This window comes from Buteo buteo, chromosome 7 (genome assembly GCF_964188355.1).
Source record: "Buteo buteo chromosome 7, bButBut1.hap1.1, whole genome shotgun sequence".
NCBI lineage: Eukaryota > Metazoa > Chordata > Aves > Accipitriformes > Accipitridae > Buteo > Buteo buteo.
In genome coordinates, this window is record NC_134177.1 from 45,677,716 (window position 1) to 45,695,152 (window position 17,437).

At 38.0% G+C, this 17,437-nt stretch overlaps 1 protein-coding gene across 1 annotated transcript in view; it reads right to left on the reverse strand.

Annotated features, from left to right (window-relative positions):
• SYNRG (synergin gamma) overlaps window positions 1-17,437 on the reverse strand; it is a 44,781-nt gene that overhangs the window by 16,028 nt on the left and 11,316 nt on the right. The window contains exons 7-15 of the mRNA XM_075032994.1: window positions 17,110-17,409; window positions 16,150-16,374; window positions 13,608-13,685; window positions 12,692-12,888; window positions 11,575-11,823; window positions 10,585-10,721; window positions 7,958-8,076; window positions 7,720-7,782; window positions 4,336-5,286 (exon numbers count right to left, since the gene is read on the reverse strand). Of these exons, the coding sequence (XP_074889095.1) occupies window positions 4,336-5,286; window positions 7,720-7,782; window positions 7,958-8,076; window positions 10,585-10,721; window positions 11,575-11,823; window positions 12,692-12,888; window positions 13,608-13,685; window positions 16,150-16,374; window positions 17,110-17,409 (2,319 nt within the window). The remainder of the gene's footprint in view (window positions 1-4,335; window positions 5,287-7,719; window positions 7,783-7,957; window positions 8,077-10,584; window positions 10,722-11,574; window positions 11,824-12,691; window positions 12,889-13,607; window positions 13,686-16,149; window positions 16,375-17,109; window positions 17,410-17,437) is intronic.

Genomic DNA, 17,437 nt, shown 5'->3' on the forward strand with positions numbered 1-17,437 from the left:
CACCGGGAACATTGCCAGCAGTCTGAGCAAGAAGCCCAGAGACTGAATGGGGACAGGCACCACCTCCTTACCGCTTCCAGTGGGGCTTTACCTGATAAAGGCGGAGATGAAACTGGAAGAATACAGAGGCTTGTATGTGCCACTGCTACCTGTGTCATGGCTATCAGCAATCAGAAAAATTCAAAGCCCGTTTCTCAGCTGGGCAAGTCTGGAACAGTGTTAATGATAAGGGAGTTACTCCAATTTACTTTTGCTAAAGCATGGCAGTACCTAGCACTGCTAAGGTGGAAACCATCGAGAATGCTGACAATCAGATAAAATTAAGGAAAAAGCAGAGAAAAGCCTTCAAACCTTGTGGAATTAAAGAATTTGCTAATTATTTTTTAATTATCATGACAGACAACATTTCACAGCACAATAAAGACCCCCTGAGCTTGCACTGGAAGCGGAGAGACAGCTCAGCTCAGTCCTGCAGAAGCCCAGGGCAGCCGCTGCGCCCTTTGGCTCAGCTTGGAAGGCATTCAGAAAACACGTATGCACCCTCCGCTGTTAGAGGCCTTCACAGGATAAATAAGTGTTGTTAAGCTCTTCTATTTGCAGAATTATACTAGATGAGTGCAAGTAAGTGACTTTGACTGTCAAGTCTGGACAAAAATGTAATAGAGTCATGAACATTACTCTTCCTCCTCCAAGTATGATTAGCTGAACAAATACTAATAGCACAAGCCCTGCAAAATTAAGTCTCTCAGGTTTATGTTCAAGCCTTCAGTTTAAAAAGCTTTAGGGCTAGGCATAACCTACTGGTTCTCAAGAATGAAAGAGGAGTGTTGTTTTTGTTTGGGTTTTTTTTTGTTTTCATTTGGGTTTTTTTGTTTGTTCGTTGTTTTTTTTTTCTTTTAAAGTCTCTCAAGATTGGTGTAAAGAAGAAAAAAACATATTCTGGTTTTTGATCTTGTGGCAAGGAACTATAAAAACCCAGTTTGTGCTGGTGTAATTCCATATCTCAATTATTTTTAGCTTTTTACCTTGTCTGCTAGTTCAACATTAATCCCAAACTGTTAGTGGCCCAGGATTTGGAGGAATTTGAAGCGACATAATTACAAGACAGAAATTTGCAGCTGTCATTCGTGTTTGAAAGTTTCAATATTTAGTAAGGCAGGACTTCCCAAACAGAAAAAGGAAGCAGGGCCCTTCACTTTGGGGCACCGATTAACTTGCTCTAGATTAGCTAGATAAATATCAGAATATTGTTTAATGGGCTCCTGCTCATAAAGGCCTAGATAGCAACACATTTTCCAGTTGGTCCCCTTCACAAAGGCATATCATAACCTTGGCTGGCAGCAGGGAAATCCAGATGAGGAGACAACGAGACAGAAAAAACAGTATTTGCCTTGAGTCTGAACTACCACCATACCCTCAAAACCAAATCACAGAAACAACGCTGCCATCCACACATTTCCTCTATTTAGTCCCTCTCAAAAACTGCTCTTTTGAAAAATATTATTTTTCCTGATATGTAAAGTTTCAGGAGTGCAGCAGGAGCAAGGTCAAAGCATTGGAAGAGGAGGAAGAAGCTCACCCTCACACTGCTCTGCAAGAGAAAGGCACCTGCCAGCTTAAGGGGATACTATAACTTTAAACTTTGTATTTTTCAGGAAAAAGAGATACATTGCTGGTTTGCAACAAATCACACACATCCCCACATTTTCAAAATATGCCAAGATAATATTTATTAACACAGCAGGACTTACAGATCACAAAAGATAGTGATACATAGGAGCTCGTAAGGGCGTTATCAGAATAAAGCATGCAGGTCAATACTTGCAGAAGAGAGATATCAAAGCAGATCTGAGAAGGCACATTCACACAGGAAATGTTTAGTTGAAATTAGACATTAGAAAAGCAGCAAAAAACCTGAAGTTGATTAAAATATACAGAGATTTCCAGTAATGCCAAAGAAAAAGGTACTTTACAGATTTGTAAGTGCAGCAAATGGATAACCCTTTGAGAATACCCAGGCAAGGGTATGCTCTCGCTGCAACGTTCAGCAGGACGCAGAACAAATTGGGTTCATATAACATGACTAGGTGCTAATTAAAATGCTTTCATCTTGAAGTGAAACGTAAATTTGGTTTAAAAGAAGCAGCCTGGTTGAAACTAACAGCATGCAGCCAGTGCTCAAAGGGTTATACGAAGTAAATGCAAGAGAAATCAGGCAACATTAGTATAATCTACCTTCCACACAAAGAATTATAGCAAAGTTTAAAGAGACAGTATCCCCTTTGGAGAGAGCAAAACTGAAAACCTTTCTTCCCTCAGAGACCAAAGTCCGTCGTATGGGAAGCAACTCAACGATTTCTTTCTGATTCCCAGTGTAAGCAACCTACCTGCCTATACCTGGAAGCTACGCAACATGAAATCTCCATAGCCAAAGGATAAAGACCTCTGTATTAGTATGTCAAAAAAGTCAAATCATTTACCAGCACCTCTGTCCTGCTGCTGTTTCACTGGAGATGTTACACGGTGCTTGCAAACATAGAGTTCCCAATGACTAGTCTCCCATTTCTCAGCAGTGAATATGACAAAGGGATACTGTCCCTTTTTGACATTAGATTTACAGATCAAAGAAAATGAAGAGAAAAAAAAAAATCTGCTTTTTATGTAAACTGAAAAAAAAAAAAAAAAAAAAGGACTTGAACATTAGCAGTTCATAGCTTGAAATGCATCAAACACACATAAAGGAACACATGGGCACAGAAGTTTTCGTAACAGATTATCCAGAGCACGCTCTGCTACGAAATCCAAACAGAGTTAAACGGAGTAAAACTCTCCCTGTGGAAAAACATCTAGCTTGGCACCATAGGAGAATACAGACTTGTTTAAGTTTAATAAAAATAGCTTCTAATTAATACTTCAGAGTTCAAAAGTTTAGCAACAAGCACATGATCGGCTAACCCCTTTAAACAAACCAAAAAAGTCTTTCCTGCCACAAACGGCAATTATTAATCACTGATTTCTGTGGCAAAAGCTCACATCCTGTAGAAGAGCTACGTAAGTCAAACTACCACGAAAAGAGGCTAGAAAAATATTAGGAAAAAGTGCTTTCAAAACCAAAGTAAACATTCAAGAATACACTGTAGATGCTACGTTTCTGACAGCTCACTCAACTTGGAATTTTACCAAGCAGTAATATGAAAATTAAATGTCTTTGCTAATAAATTATTCCTGATATTTTGTACCCTGTTATAGAGTATCTTCCATGTCAAAGTTGCCAACTTAATCCTCTCCCCTACTTAAAAATATCATATAATGCAAAATTACAGTACTGTATATTTTCTCTACCCATATCTGCAAAAATGGAAGAAATATTTCATATGGAAATAACCAATTCTTGCAATAACAGCTTTTACATTTACAGTTTGTATGCTCCCCCCTGTTCAGAAAAGCCTTTGACTGCATAATAGTTGTCGCTAAAACACAGTAATGGTTCCTGTATTATTGAAGGCCACAGAACATTTAACTACATCTTATCTTCCTATGTACACATGAAAAGAAAAAGCAGGACACTTGGGAAATTTGGTTTATGATATGCGATCAGATTGGAGATGGTCAATTCACTCACTCAGGAGTACTTTCATAAAGGGAAATTAAAGAAGGTGAAAACCTGATAAGGATAAAGTAAAAGTCCCATGGTTTTAAATTTAGGTTCCAAGAGTTACCAATCATGAGACTAGCATTTACAGGCCCTTTGCACAATTATTCCAACAAGGGTTTTAACTCTAAGAAGTGTATGCAATACTTCTACTTGCAGTCCTGCAAAATACTGGCTACACAGATTAAGCCCTACTGTAACAGGAATATACTAGTGTTGTTGATTAGACAGCTTTTCATTAACAGCACAAACTAGTGTTCTGCCTACCCTTTTAGAAGCGCAGAGCGGGTTAAGTCCCCAAGCCAAATGCTTTGTTGAAACCAAGAGATTAAAGTGTGACTCTCTGCCATTTATCTTGCTAATATAAATGGAATGACATTGTTTGCATTAGAAAATTTTCCACTCGAATCCCTTAAGTGACAATACCTAACAGGTACCAGTCATCTGATGTTGTCAAATCTCAAAAATAAACTGGCATGGAGTTCAAACTGTTCAACTTATTTATAGTCTTCTAAGACAAAAAATAAACACTGCCCTGCTAAGGGGCTGTTGGCTAGCGGGTGCACAGATTTAGAAGTCTTTCACTACTGAAAGACTAGTGCATAATACTGTAATTTAGCACACAGAAAAACACTGAAATCTCCATCACCTACGTTACCAGAGCAATCTAACCAGTTCCTCACCTGCTGCTGGTGGATGCTGGCCACTAACTGTTGGCAAATCCAAAGAGCTATCAGACATGACATGCTTAAGATCTCCTCCCACATCAGCCAGTTTCATGTCAAACTGAACAGACAACGCATCTTCAGAATCCTCCTTGCCGACACTGCTGCCACCAATAGAAGGGAGATCCAGAGACTTCACCGAAGCAGAGTCTTCTTTGGCCTGCTTGAACGCTGCGACTTTATCCACCAGGGACTTATCCGCGCTGTTGCACGTGGAAGAAAACTTATTAGAGTGAAAGTCCGCAAAATCATCATCGCTCTTCACTGAAGAAAGCATGTTGTCCTTCGCCTCCTCAAAGCCTGCTCCAGAGCCTTCCAGAGAAAGCTGTTTGAAGATATCATATTTGGTGGGCGTAGCAGCGGTGGCAGAACTCTGCCCACTCTTCACCACACTGGCAGACGAGCCAGACTGAGGAACAGGACCGGCCTCTAGCTTAAGTGCATTGTATTTGTCATCTGGTTTTTGTTCGGAAAATCCACTGCTATTGTTGAAAGCCATAAAATCTGCAAAATCATCTTGTCCACTGGCTGATGCGCTATTAGAAAATTCCCCAAAAAGGTTGAACTCTCCAAAGTCATCAGCTAAGCTTGAACTTTTGCTGGGTGCTGGTTGGGCGGTGGTAGATGGAAGAGGTGGTGGAGGAAAAGAGCCTGATTTTGACGTATTAAATGCAGGTGGAAAGGATGGCTGCTTGTTTTCTCCAGTAGAGGAAAAGAGATCCAAGTCTGCTAGATTCAAAGAGGTCTTTGCTTGCGTTTGCTGTTTTGACTGAACGGGCAGAGAAGGGAAGGGTGTAGGGAAAGTTTTGTCTTTCGTAGGTGGCTCTAATGGTGAGATACTGTCAGCGGTTTTAAAATCTGTGAAACCGTCATCGGTTCCTGCAGGCTTGAATTCTGCAAGGTTATCTCCTGAGAATAAAAACAATGAAAAAACAATAAGACGACACTGCAGTGACAACAAATACATCATACTCACACCATGCAAGCAAGCAAATTATTTCATGCAATGTCAGAAGTTTTTATGCAAACTACTTAATTTAAGACCTCAGGATGCACGCAGAACTGCAAACTCAACTTCTATGAACCACACAAGTTTCAAGGTCAGTGATTCTATTATTCATTCCAGCAAACACTTAAGTCTTCCAAATAGCCTCAAAGTCACATTAAATTCCCTTTACACTGAGTTAATATCAAAACACACCATCACCAATAGATTCAAAAGGTGATCAGTACTGTCCTATTCAGCTTCCACATAAGTTCTTTTTCCCACCTCATCCTTCTCAAATTTGCAAAGCAATGAACATAATCTTGAATTTCACTTACACCAATGTAGTATTTGCCTTCCTACAGAAGCAGTTCTCCGCCTCCCTCCCTTCAAAATATTGCCTAAATACAGTTTATTCATGGGGCGTCAGCAGAGGGTTGAGACAAAAGCAACCCTGCTGATAAGCTGAACAGGGAACATAGTGGAGACCAACCAGACTTGCCTGGTGGCCAAAGGTACTTCTGAAAAAAGCTCACTTGAAAGAAGACAGACAGCCAACAAGCCTATCCAACTGGGCATAATGGGGAACCCAACGGGCGGAAGAGACAAAGGCCCAAACAGAAAAGAATGCAAGGTGCTAATCCTAATGTCTTGTTTCAAAACATTTTTAAGCTCTCATTTTAATCTATCATGTTTTCCTTCCATCAGGTTCCCCTAAACATACAAAAGCGTTAAGTGATCAGAACTTCAGTATATGTAATAACTCGGGCATCTTCTAGCTTCTGCTAAGACTGATTACAGTTTTACTAGGAAGCTTGGAGGTGTGCGGATCTCTAGTTCAACTACATATTGAATGCAAGATCGTGCTATGTAAGGATTATAATTTAAATCTGATTAAACATTAGGTAACAATGTTTTCAATGTTTTAATTGAATTTACATTAAATATTTTGGTGTACTGATTTTATAAGTTTCTTCCTGTTCATACACAATTTTTTTTAATAAAGCAATTTCTTTTGAACATGAAAAATGTTGAGTTATTTAACCCATTCACCAGCATGTACGTACTTAGACTCCTTGTAGTTTTAAAGTATTGATGCATATTTTAAGACAAGTGTCCAATAAGCAGATTTTGTTCTATTTTATAAGTACACCATTAACATTTAATTCTTAAGCTAGCACACAGTGTCATACTTCAAATTAGTTTAACCAAGATTTAAAAGAATACTCTTTATAATGGTAGTAAAGGACCATGACTATACCTGACATATTCTTCCATTCTCCCTCCCCTCCAAATCAATTCACTTGGCCCAGCAACAGTACAAATATTCATGAAGTTGCTATTCATTGATCAAAACTAAAACATCACAGCAAACTAAACTTACTGATAAATTGCAAACTTTTCCATTAGAAATGTAAGCTGGTGAAAGGGTTAAGAGTGGTCAGACCTGGATAGCAGGCAAATATATAGTAATTTCCTGTATTTTAGAACATGTACAGAAAGAGATAAAATGTTATTTAATTTCATTGCATGCATTTAATCCTGAAGAGGTACTGAGCACAAAAACCTCACAAAACATTACAGGGGTTTCAGAAACTCAGCATCTGAAAAAAAGAATTCTGTCTTTGACAAATGTGTAGGAGTGAACTCAGGTAAGCAGTTTTATCCTACAGTCTAAAGTTGTCTTCCAATAATGACAAACAAAATGCTGGGTATAACCTGACTTCCACAGAGTTAACTTAGTAATATGTTTATCTTCTGATCTGTCTACTGATAATACACAAAACTTTTTCCCCATCTGATTAAAAAGATGAGATTATCACTTATATTGCATAAATTAATTAGACATAGATGGTTCTAGAAAAGGCTTAGGGAGACTCTGCTTTTGTAACTACACAAGTCTTGCACCTCACATGCCACCTTTTACTTTTCCCAATCAAAACCAGTTAAACACAAATTTCAAAATAAGTGATCAGATTTATTCTTAGAGCACCAGAAACCAGAAAAGTTTAAATTCTGCCCTAACAATAGAGAAAAGTTGCAATTTTGTCTAGAAGCATCTTAATCTGTCTTCTAAGAATACCTGACTCCTTAGTTAAAATGAACAAATTCCAGCAATATTGTTATTTTAAAACAAAATTCAGAAGCATCCAAAAGAGATGCCAATCATTTAGAAATACAATTTGTAGATTGTTCCAGTAGTATATCACAATTATTTTTTTTCAGGATACTTCCTGCTAAGTTGTTTAGAGGAGCAGAAGCACCATTATTATGGAATTCTAGCAATGGAAGTTCTGCAGCTTATAAAAATAATCATAAAAATGTATTAAAACAGCTCCAAAAAACATACTGCTTACCTAAGTATTTGCTCTCTGAGGGTTGTTCTAATTCACGGAAAGCACTATACTTGTCTCCACAATCTAGTGAATACGAGAAGAAATACATTTACATAAAGATATTATGAATTCATATAATAAATTTTATATTGGCATAATTGCTCTGGTTTTAAATATTAATATTTTATCAATGCCAAAAACAAGATACATGAGATATTGCAATAAATTGCTCACAGTGGTTGTATATTTTTCCTTTTACCTCCAAAAGTAGCTGTACTTTCAGAAGGCTTCTCAGCTGCAATTCCTTTAAACACAGCATACTTATCAGTTGATGAGAGTGCCTTATTACCTGGGAGTGGCATTAGTAAAGAAGGAACACTAAAAACAAAAGAGATAAAAGCAAAGTTCCTTAATTTATCCATAAGAAATCTATGTTTCCAGGTTTTATTTAAAGGAGCCTTATTATGACTACACAATTTGTATCACTAAACCTAAGCTTGTACCCCTAAAGAGTTCTTAAATCAAGAACTTGATGTAAACTACCTCAATATCTATTAAGAATAAGAGCACGTACACAGGCAGGTGGGTAGCTGATGGGTGAATTCACACTTTATCTCACCTAATCATATTTCTTTAGGCCAGAAATCAATTTTCACCCTTCTTCATTTTGATTTATACCAAAACATGAAAGAAACACTCCAGAACTTTACACCACAGGAATTCTTAGCCCAGGAGAGAATAAGCACAGAGACATACCCCAGAACCACTGCTGTTTAATTTATTGCTTTGCCCAGGGCAGCGTAAGGACAATTCTCCCTGATAGAACTAGATACAGTAAAGAGTTAAAACTGCACAAGATTTTGCCAGCTCCATACTTTCAGCTTATCTACTTTTGATTATATTTCATTACATATTGCAAAATTAAGAGAATAAAGCGGAACCACAGTTCAAAAGGAAGGAAAGGATAACTTTGAATTTCTGTCAGTGCAAATGAGCGAGTTTAGGTAGCTATCTAATCAGCAAAATAAGGATTAGTGCACAGTGTCACAAGAAAATCTTTTTGCACATAAACACGCTCTACTTTATATAGTAAAACTGCCATAATAACCTAATACCATGTTAGCAACTGCTGTAAGATTTAGAAGATGTTCTGCGAGAGCTTTGCTTGCCCTCCACACAAGCCCCCTTATCAGACCTTGGCAGCTCTACAGAACAACATCCTTTACATATGAATGATGCATTTTACCTCTAGTTTATGTCATTCAATATTATGCACATTGAAAACGTGAATGAATTTCTATGGTGTTCTTTGGCCTGAAGCAAGAATCTTTCCACAGCCATTTAAATCTCCTTATCAGCAGCCTACAAGCAACATACAAACCTAGCACTTGCACACACGTGCTAATGATGGTCTGTGATGCTTGCAGACAGACAGTGCAATGTCAAAAAAATATAGCTTATGGTAATATAATTAAATTTCACATCACTGCAAAACAGGCTATTAGATATGCAATCTTGGCAAATGTAATGGTTAATCATCTGTACTCTGCAGATGGCTTTTTTTAAATAAAGCTCCATAAGCAATTAGATTATAGCTCATTGTAACATTCTGTTCAAAACTGAACGTTTTTACAACTGAATAAAGAGAACTGCTGCAGTGAAAAAGAAACACCATTTAAAAAAAATTTTTTTTTTCTTTATGATCCCCCTACTTCTCATTGCGGAATTTACAAACAATGTTTCCGTTAAAACTTTCAGTAACAGAACAGTTTTAATTGCAAAATGATGTCTAACACAAATTAAGATATACTTAAAATAGAGCATCTTCAGATGCACGTGGCATTGATTGACATCAGCAAAATTTAATTTCTTACATAGAATGCCATTAGGCATGGTGTAACAGAACAATTTGTTTTAGTATCCCCATTTGACGTCACTGTTGAGGAAGCAACCGGTAATCACTGCTTACCTGGAAAACGCTAGTTCTATCTGCAACTAAGAACAGTCAGTTCAATACACAGAAAATTTGTGTGTCTACAATTAGACACCTGGGAGGTACATAAAAGTTTGCCATGTGCAGTGAAAGGAAAGAACACTGAAATTTTGTAATCACAGGACTTTGAAAGATTAATTGTAAACTCTCAAAGGGAGTAAACATGCTTACTTTATTTTGTTATACAAAATTTGCCTGATCCCAAATTACATTTTGGCAGTCTCCCAAATGAAAAGCCAAGACTGCTGAAGTCTGAATGAAATTTCAATTGAGATTTATAGTCAGTTATCGAAAGTTTAAGCACTGGCCAGAGAAATGATAGAAGTAAAAAAAAAAACCCTGTCCACTGGAGTTCTCAGTCATTTAAGAGTATGATGTCATGCTCTTTACATGCATTTTGGTATCCATATTCAGGGCGTGAAGAAAGACCTTGATATCAACAAATGGTTTCTATCAACTCCAACAAACATAGGGTCATACTTTTAATGGAAGCACACAGCACTAAATGCAGACATCCTCTGTCCCAGTGTATTTTTTTCTGAATAGCTTTATGTAAGATTTTTGCCTGAATGCACAGTATGAAGTAACTTTCTATTGCCTGTGCAGTAGTATAAACACTTGAAAACCTATCCCCATACCTTGTAAACACAATTTACCTCAGCATGATGACTAGAATGTTAAAGAACGGCCAACCACCTATGGCACATCAAGTGTCATTTTTGATTCAGAAAGCCTAATTGTAGTTGTAACAACGTTCAAAAGAAACTGCCAGAGTAAAAGTTAGATGACAGCAGAAAATTACAGGCTAGAAAGCTACCCACAAAAGAGGAAAACATTTCATTTCTTAAAAGAGTTCTAAAATACTGAAGAGGTGGAAATCAAAGATGTGCTACCTGCTCCGGTGCTGTGAACTGGCTGCTTTGGAGGAGCCAGCTACATCCCCTTGGAAATCAGCGAAAGAGTCATCTAGTGAGCCAGACTTTGAAGCATCTTGAAACTCCTGGAAGTCATCATCTTCTGGTTTTACTACCTGAATTACAAACAACGTGTAAATTGCTATACTGTTGTCTTTTCAAATTGTCATAATGCATGAAAGCAGTTTAGAGTAGCATGATTGACTTAAGAGTGAAAAAAAACCAAAACAACAAAACCACAAACAAAAGAAGGAAAAAAACCTTTCAACATTAGCACGCAAAATTAGCATGGTCAGTGTTTCCACTTCGCCTGCACTTCACCCAACTCAAAACACACACAAGGTGTACAGATTACAAGTAGCATGTGTGAAGAACAGGTGAATAAGGAACTCGACTCCTTTCACATTAAATGTATTATTGATCATATCCATGTAATCTTTTAATACAGGACAAATATTAATAATTTAAATCAATCAATAATTTAAAATCAATACACACAACAAAAGCATCAGAAAACATATCTCCCAAAGAAGCATGAACCATATTTGCAAACAGCAAAATTTATCTCCCACATGATTTACAGTGTTGTAAACCAGAGGTTTTCATAGTTCCCAGCTTCTCCTGAAAACTCGGACTTATTTTACCAGCTCATAGTGTCTGTTGTGTAGTTTAACCTGGAATTCTATTTTATGTGCATTGCAAAATCCTAACTACAACCCTCTTTCAATGCAATTAGTTTGTAATGGAGAATGCTTCTGTACCTATTCTAATGCCACCAGAAAGAAACAGAAAAAATAACAGAACATCCTTAGTGGCGTGATTTCACGTTTTCAGATGTCACGTGCCAGATTTCAGCTCCATTTTTTGCCGTTTACTTAAAGTCTGTTTTCTGTACATAGCTTCGAAAGAGTCAGGCTAATTCTCTTTCCCGGACAATGGAGATCTGCCATGCACCAAGAGCGAGCTAACCTGGCTGGGTGGGTAGGATGGCACGAACCCTCCCGAAGGCTGTCCTGCAGCTCCGCCCGCTGGTGCCGTGATGCTCATTCCCATCACGCCCGGCCCAATGCTAAGAGGCATGGAGACGGGCGGTGCGGAGGGCATCAGAGGCTGCTGGCTCACTGTGGCAGGCAGTGGCATCGGAAATCCAGTTAAAGTAGGAACGGGGGCAGCTGGAAACTGGTTTAACACATCAGGACTCACCGCAGGTATTCCTCTCTGCAAAGGCAGAAAAGCAAAGACAACCATGCACACATCAACAAAAAGGTATACTGCGTTCCCGCTCTGGTTTCTAGCTTGTATTATTGAAATCATGAAAGAGCCCGGTACTGGTCAAGCTTCAAGTAAACCTTCCAAATCAAAACATGCTATCAAGAGCCTGTATAAGCGAATCCTATTCCACGCCCTGCCTGCTGGCATTACACAGAGAGTAACAATACCTGCCTGGGTGGGTAGAGGCATTTGACAGCATTCTTGTTTGGCTTTTAGTAAACCAATCTAGTAAGTACTGGCAAGCAAAGCTAAGTTGAACCTGGTGTGTGCTATATCATCTTTCCTACACACCACTCCCACAAGGTACCTCAGCTTTGATCTTCATCACTCAAGATACTCTTGCCTTAGTTTTCATACAGGGCTGGTATTTAGAATTAAAATGCTAAGAGATGACACTACGCTGACAAAGAATGGAAGCCTAAAATTAACACTCCACTGGTTCAGGAGAGAGGTAGCAAGCCTAGCTATTTGCAGACTAAGGGATACAGGAACCATACAGTTTGAGGAAAACAGATGTGTATACAACAGAAGAAAAACAGTATTTTATACTAGAAATACATATACATGTGTTTGGTAGGTATATCTAAGAACTATCTTCAACTGACACTAAAGAAAACAGTAACTGAAATGTAAATGCAGGGGATGAAATTATAATCCCACTGAAGTTACAGGGGGAGTTTCTCCTCTGGACTTCAACAGAAGTAGTACTTTACTACAGGTGTGGTATACCAGTCACTTGTGCTAACATGCAACCTATAGCAGATTAGTTAAGTGAACTGGCTTTTTGCACTAATCTCCAAAGTGTTAGTCATACCTGAGTTACTGCTATCATAGCCAGGACAGCGTAGAGCTCTTCTTTTGTGAGTTTCCCAGGGGTAGTACGGTTGGCTAAAGCCCATATCTGTCCAAGGGTCTCTCTGGGCAATCCAGATGACATCAGTATGGGATAGAGCTTAGCTGTATCTATTCCAGCAGGAGTCAAAGTGGTTTCTAAAATTTTCTTATACAATTCTGTTAAGAGGGAGTCAGTATTAGACAGTGACAACTGCTGTTTTCAAGTACATTTAAGATTGCTTCTCTATTTAGTCTCAAACTCAACATTATATCAAATTAGTAACACTCAAAGTGTAAGGTAGGGCAACAGCATTCCGGCATTGTATTGTATCGTCATGTTTCATCTAAATGCATTATTGGATGGTCTTTACAGACAAGTTTAACACAAGCAAAGAATTATTTTATATAAAATACACTTAGCGCTCCATTTCAAAACATGTTTCTTCAAAGAAATTGCAGGATAATCCATACAAAAAGATAGTTATAACAGCTTTATGTATTTAAACTTCAGCGTAATCAATATTTACTACAGCATTTCATTTTCTATTTACCGTGTTATTTGCATATATAACAAATAGCCTTAAGAAATGAGCTTGCTTAATTACAAGACATGCCAAAAACCAGACTACCAATGAAAGTGGTATTATCAGCAACGCAACCTCTACCAGCATAATCTGCTGTCGTCATAAATTCTAGATTAAACATTTAACATGCTTGAATAAAACCCATAGTTCTTCAAATGCAGATAAAGCCACCATAAATATGTAATGTATCAAAGATACAGGATTTATCTGATAACTGAAGAATAATGCTTTGACCAATAATTGGCAACGTAAACACACATACATTCACACCTTACATTGCCCTCTTGGCTAAATGCCCACTTTCTTGTTTACCTGGGACCAAGCTATCGTTGTAAATCCAAGGAGGCATCATTTGCTGAATTGGGTCCTGTGAAGGGAATACTCCAACTCCTAAATGTATTCCATTCAGTAAGAAAAAGACAGACAGCTGTATTAGGATATACAGATTCAGAGTATAAAGATCTTAGAGACTAGATCATAGTTGGTCAGTATCATTTAGCATTTCAGGCAAAGATTTCAGATAGGAATCACTGTGCTCAGAGGAAAAACAGCTACTGCAGGAATATGTATTTCAACATAACTAGAATGATTTGACAGTAACAGCAAGAATACAGTTATATACATAATGAAATAAGGAGCTCCTCATTTGCCTCCCTCTTAATTTCTAGTTGCACAGAAGCTCAAGTCTCATTGTCTCTTAAAATTTGATAGCAGCAGTTCTGTGCCATATCAAATTTAGTCTTCCCATCAACTATATGCTATTAGAGCTACTTGTGGAATAAATAAATTCATACCTACCATAAGAACCACAATGTTCCACCAGAACATCCTTATCAGGGAAATCCACAAACAGCTTATTAGACTGAATCGCAGCAAGATCTTATCCCATGTTCACAAAAATGTATCTATTGCCCCATTGATCATACTCTTCAGATGCAGAAGACATCACAGCCGCCTTCACTACTACAGGCTTTTATAATGTCATCTGCCACACTTTACTCCCTGTGAATTGGTTATTTCCTTCTCCACTGTGTGGACTCTTCCCCTCAGTCTCACGGTTTTACTTCCTATCTAGTCTCCCTGAGCAGATTTTACACTCACCTTGAATGGAGCTCTGACAAAAATCAGAATCATTTCAGATTTCATTGTCTTTCCCAGTGCCCTTGCATCTCCTCATCTTCCACATGGATTCTCTCCTGACTGCAATCTTATTTCAAATCATCTCACAACTCCAAGCACATTTTAATATAAGCATTTCCTTCCATTTCACCAGCCAAGTAAAATAAATTTGCTACTTCCTCCAGTCTCATTATTCTTCAGCTTTACCCACCCTTCCATCCTACCAATTCTTGCGTTTCACCCTTGAATCTCTGATAAAATTCAGCACCTTAAAAATCAAATAATGTGAGGAGTGAAAAGGAATTCTCAGCCATATTTAGTTGGTAGATGGGAGAGTCTTACTCAAAACTTTGTTAATATCCAGGTGACTAAGGGTCTGCCATTTTCCAGCATTGTCACTTAACTACTAAACTTCTACTCCTCACGAAGTACTTCAGCTCATCCTTCAAAGCACCCTTAAAAACATTTGGAACTATTCTTAACTATTGTTGCTCTACATAATCACTTCCACCACCACCTTCACCTGCAGGCTGTATTTAAACTCGCTCTGTCTCACATCTTAAACGAGGGTAGTTTCCTGCTTCCCTCCCTGCTCGCCCCTTCCTTTTTTTTTTTTTAATCAGGTGTCAGATTGCATTGAATTTGTACAAAATGAACAATGCAATTGACTGAACTATGAATAAATGAACAGCTCCTATTTCATGCTGTATATTCTTTAAAGTTAAGCCACTTTTAGCAATTTACTGTGTACTACAAAGCCCCTCCACTTATTAAAAATATCCATTCAGACTACTGCATCCGTTAATGTTTTTTAAATATATTGGATAAGAAAATACTTGAAAGCAACACATCCAACAACTGAGAGGAACACATGAGTTTTTATTAATAAAAAGTTATGGTACTTCTAGGAAAGAAATAACTGCTTGAGAAAGTGCCCGATTCAATTATCTACAGACCAGGAGCTTTCTCCCCCTTCTCTGTCTCCTCTCACCCCCCAGTAAAGTGAGGTTACACAAAGGACTACATGTATTTTTATCATACTTGACTACAGTGCAGCCCATGTTTCATGTAACCCTTGAGTACAACATCAGAGCACTAATCAAGGTGCACCAGAGACCTTGCATCTATTTTGATTGGAAAAAAACAAAACCAAACAGTCAATAGTCAGCTTTAATAAAATCTAAATTGGAACTAAACCTTGCTTAAAGTTTTCATCTAGTCCAGCTTTTGAAATTTTGACCCCTAAAGCACAGATAGTTCTAGACATAATGCATATGAGTGGCAAATCGTCTGGGAAACAAGTATTAACTAGCTAAGACTTTTAACCTAACAAGACTTTATTCCCTCGAAGTTAAAAGATGAAAACCCATCATGACATTGACCAACTTCAGTAATAAGTTTCCTTAAATAATTTAAAAAAAAAAAAAAAAAAATCTTTAGAAAGCACATCTTTTTTTTTTTATCCCAAGAAAGAGGACAGAATATTTTAAAACAGCAAACCCGATTAAACAAACATGTTAAAAGTGATTACAGCAGTAAACTCACATGGAAAAAGTTCAGAGCAAAATCATAGTAGTTATACTTTTAGCAAGGAGCAGGAGGCACTAACGTATTATTCAAGCAGGCGTTCAGAGCAAAATTATGCAGGATTGGCCTTAGAATTAGTGTACAGAGTGTTAGCGTTCAAGCAGCATCTAATTAGATTCAAATTCTGTCAAATGTTTCATTTGCTCACCACACTCTTCAACTGCTATGTTTTGTTCTGAAGCCTTGTGCACCTCTGCAGCAGTGGTACCACTTTCATGTCCACCTACAACATCCCAGTCACTGATGGTTAGACTGGGATGAACTTGGCTTGCAGCTGAGGCTTTGTGCCCAACTTCGGATGTTTTAAGTTTGGTTTGCTCCTGTTCAGATTCATTTGAGCCATTATCTAAGACTTTCTCCTCCAAGGAAGAGCCTGAATAAACAGCAGGAGGAATTATTTATATTTTGTTATTAACTACCCAGATTGCAATCCCACACTTTCAAAGGAAAAGTATTATTGGTACCACTGATGAGTTATCAAGATGATTATCCGTCCCAGCTCAGACCAATAGCACCACGCTGTTCAAACTTTCATAGCCTGACCCTGCCCTTTACTTACCATGCATACATAACAAATTCAACAGACAAAAAGCAACAAGTAGAAGGAACACATGAAACTATTTTCTGTATTAGGATTACCATTGCATAATCATCTAGGCATCAGTAGCAGGTGTCCAATATCTACTTACATCTGCAAAATTCTTCACACTAATCTCACCAACATCCATTTAGCCTCCAAGAGAGGAAGCACACAAGTGTTCCACATTAGCATAATGGTTATTTTTTTATACCACCATCTCAACTGTATCTTTTTCTACTACACAGACTTATGAAGATGCTAGCACACAAGACTTAATTCACTTAAGATCAGCCATATGCATATTTAGCAATCTTTGGATCCACACATGACTTGCTTTTACAGTGCAATTCTAAGGGAAGGAAGAAGGGGACTTAAATCATCTTTTCCCATGGATCAGCAGGTTTCTACTTAATTGCCTATATATTACTTCTTTCAGCCAGACTGAAAAAAACCCCAACAAAATAAGTAAAGACTCTGTGCAGCTCTATGACAGAAGGTGACATGTAAAAAAAGATACTTTAGAGTTACCTGTTTTACGGATATTGGGTGAAGATGCAGAGGTAGGAAAATAAGGAACCTGCCCAGTTGTACCATGCAGGATGGATAACACTGGAGTCTGGGCTGGAGGGAGAGGTTGGACCACAGCCTTTTCTGAAAGCAGTTGCCCAGCCTCAGTAGCAGAATGGAAAGGCTGAAAAGGCTGAGAGGTGGGTTGAGGCACCAGTTTGGGGATTTCAACAGGCCCTTGTATAAAGTCACTAAATTCTTCATCATCAAGAAAAGCAGAGTGGGAAACAGATACAGCAGAATGGGATGATGTGAGATGATCTGTAAAATGGAATGAACACACAATGCA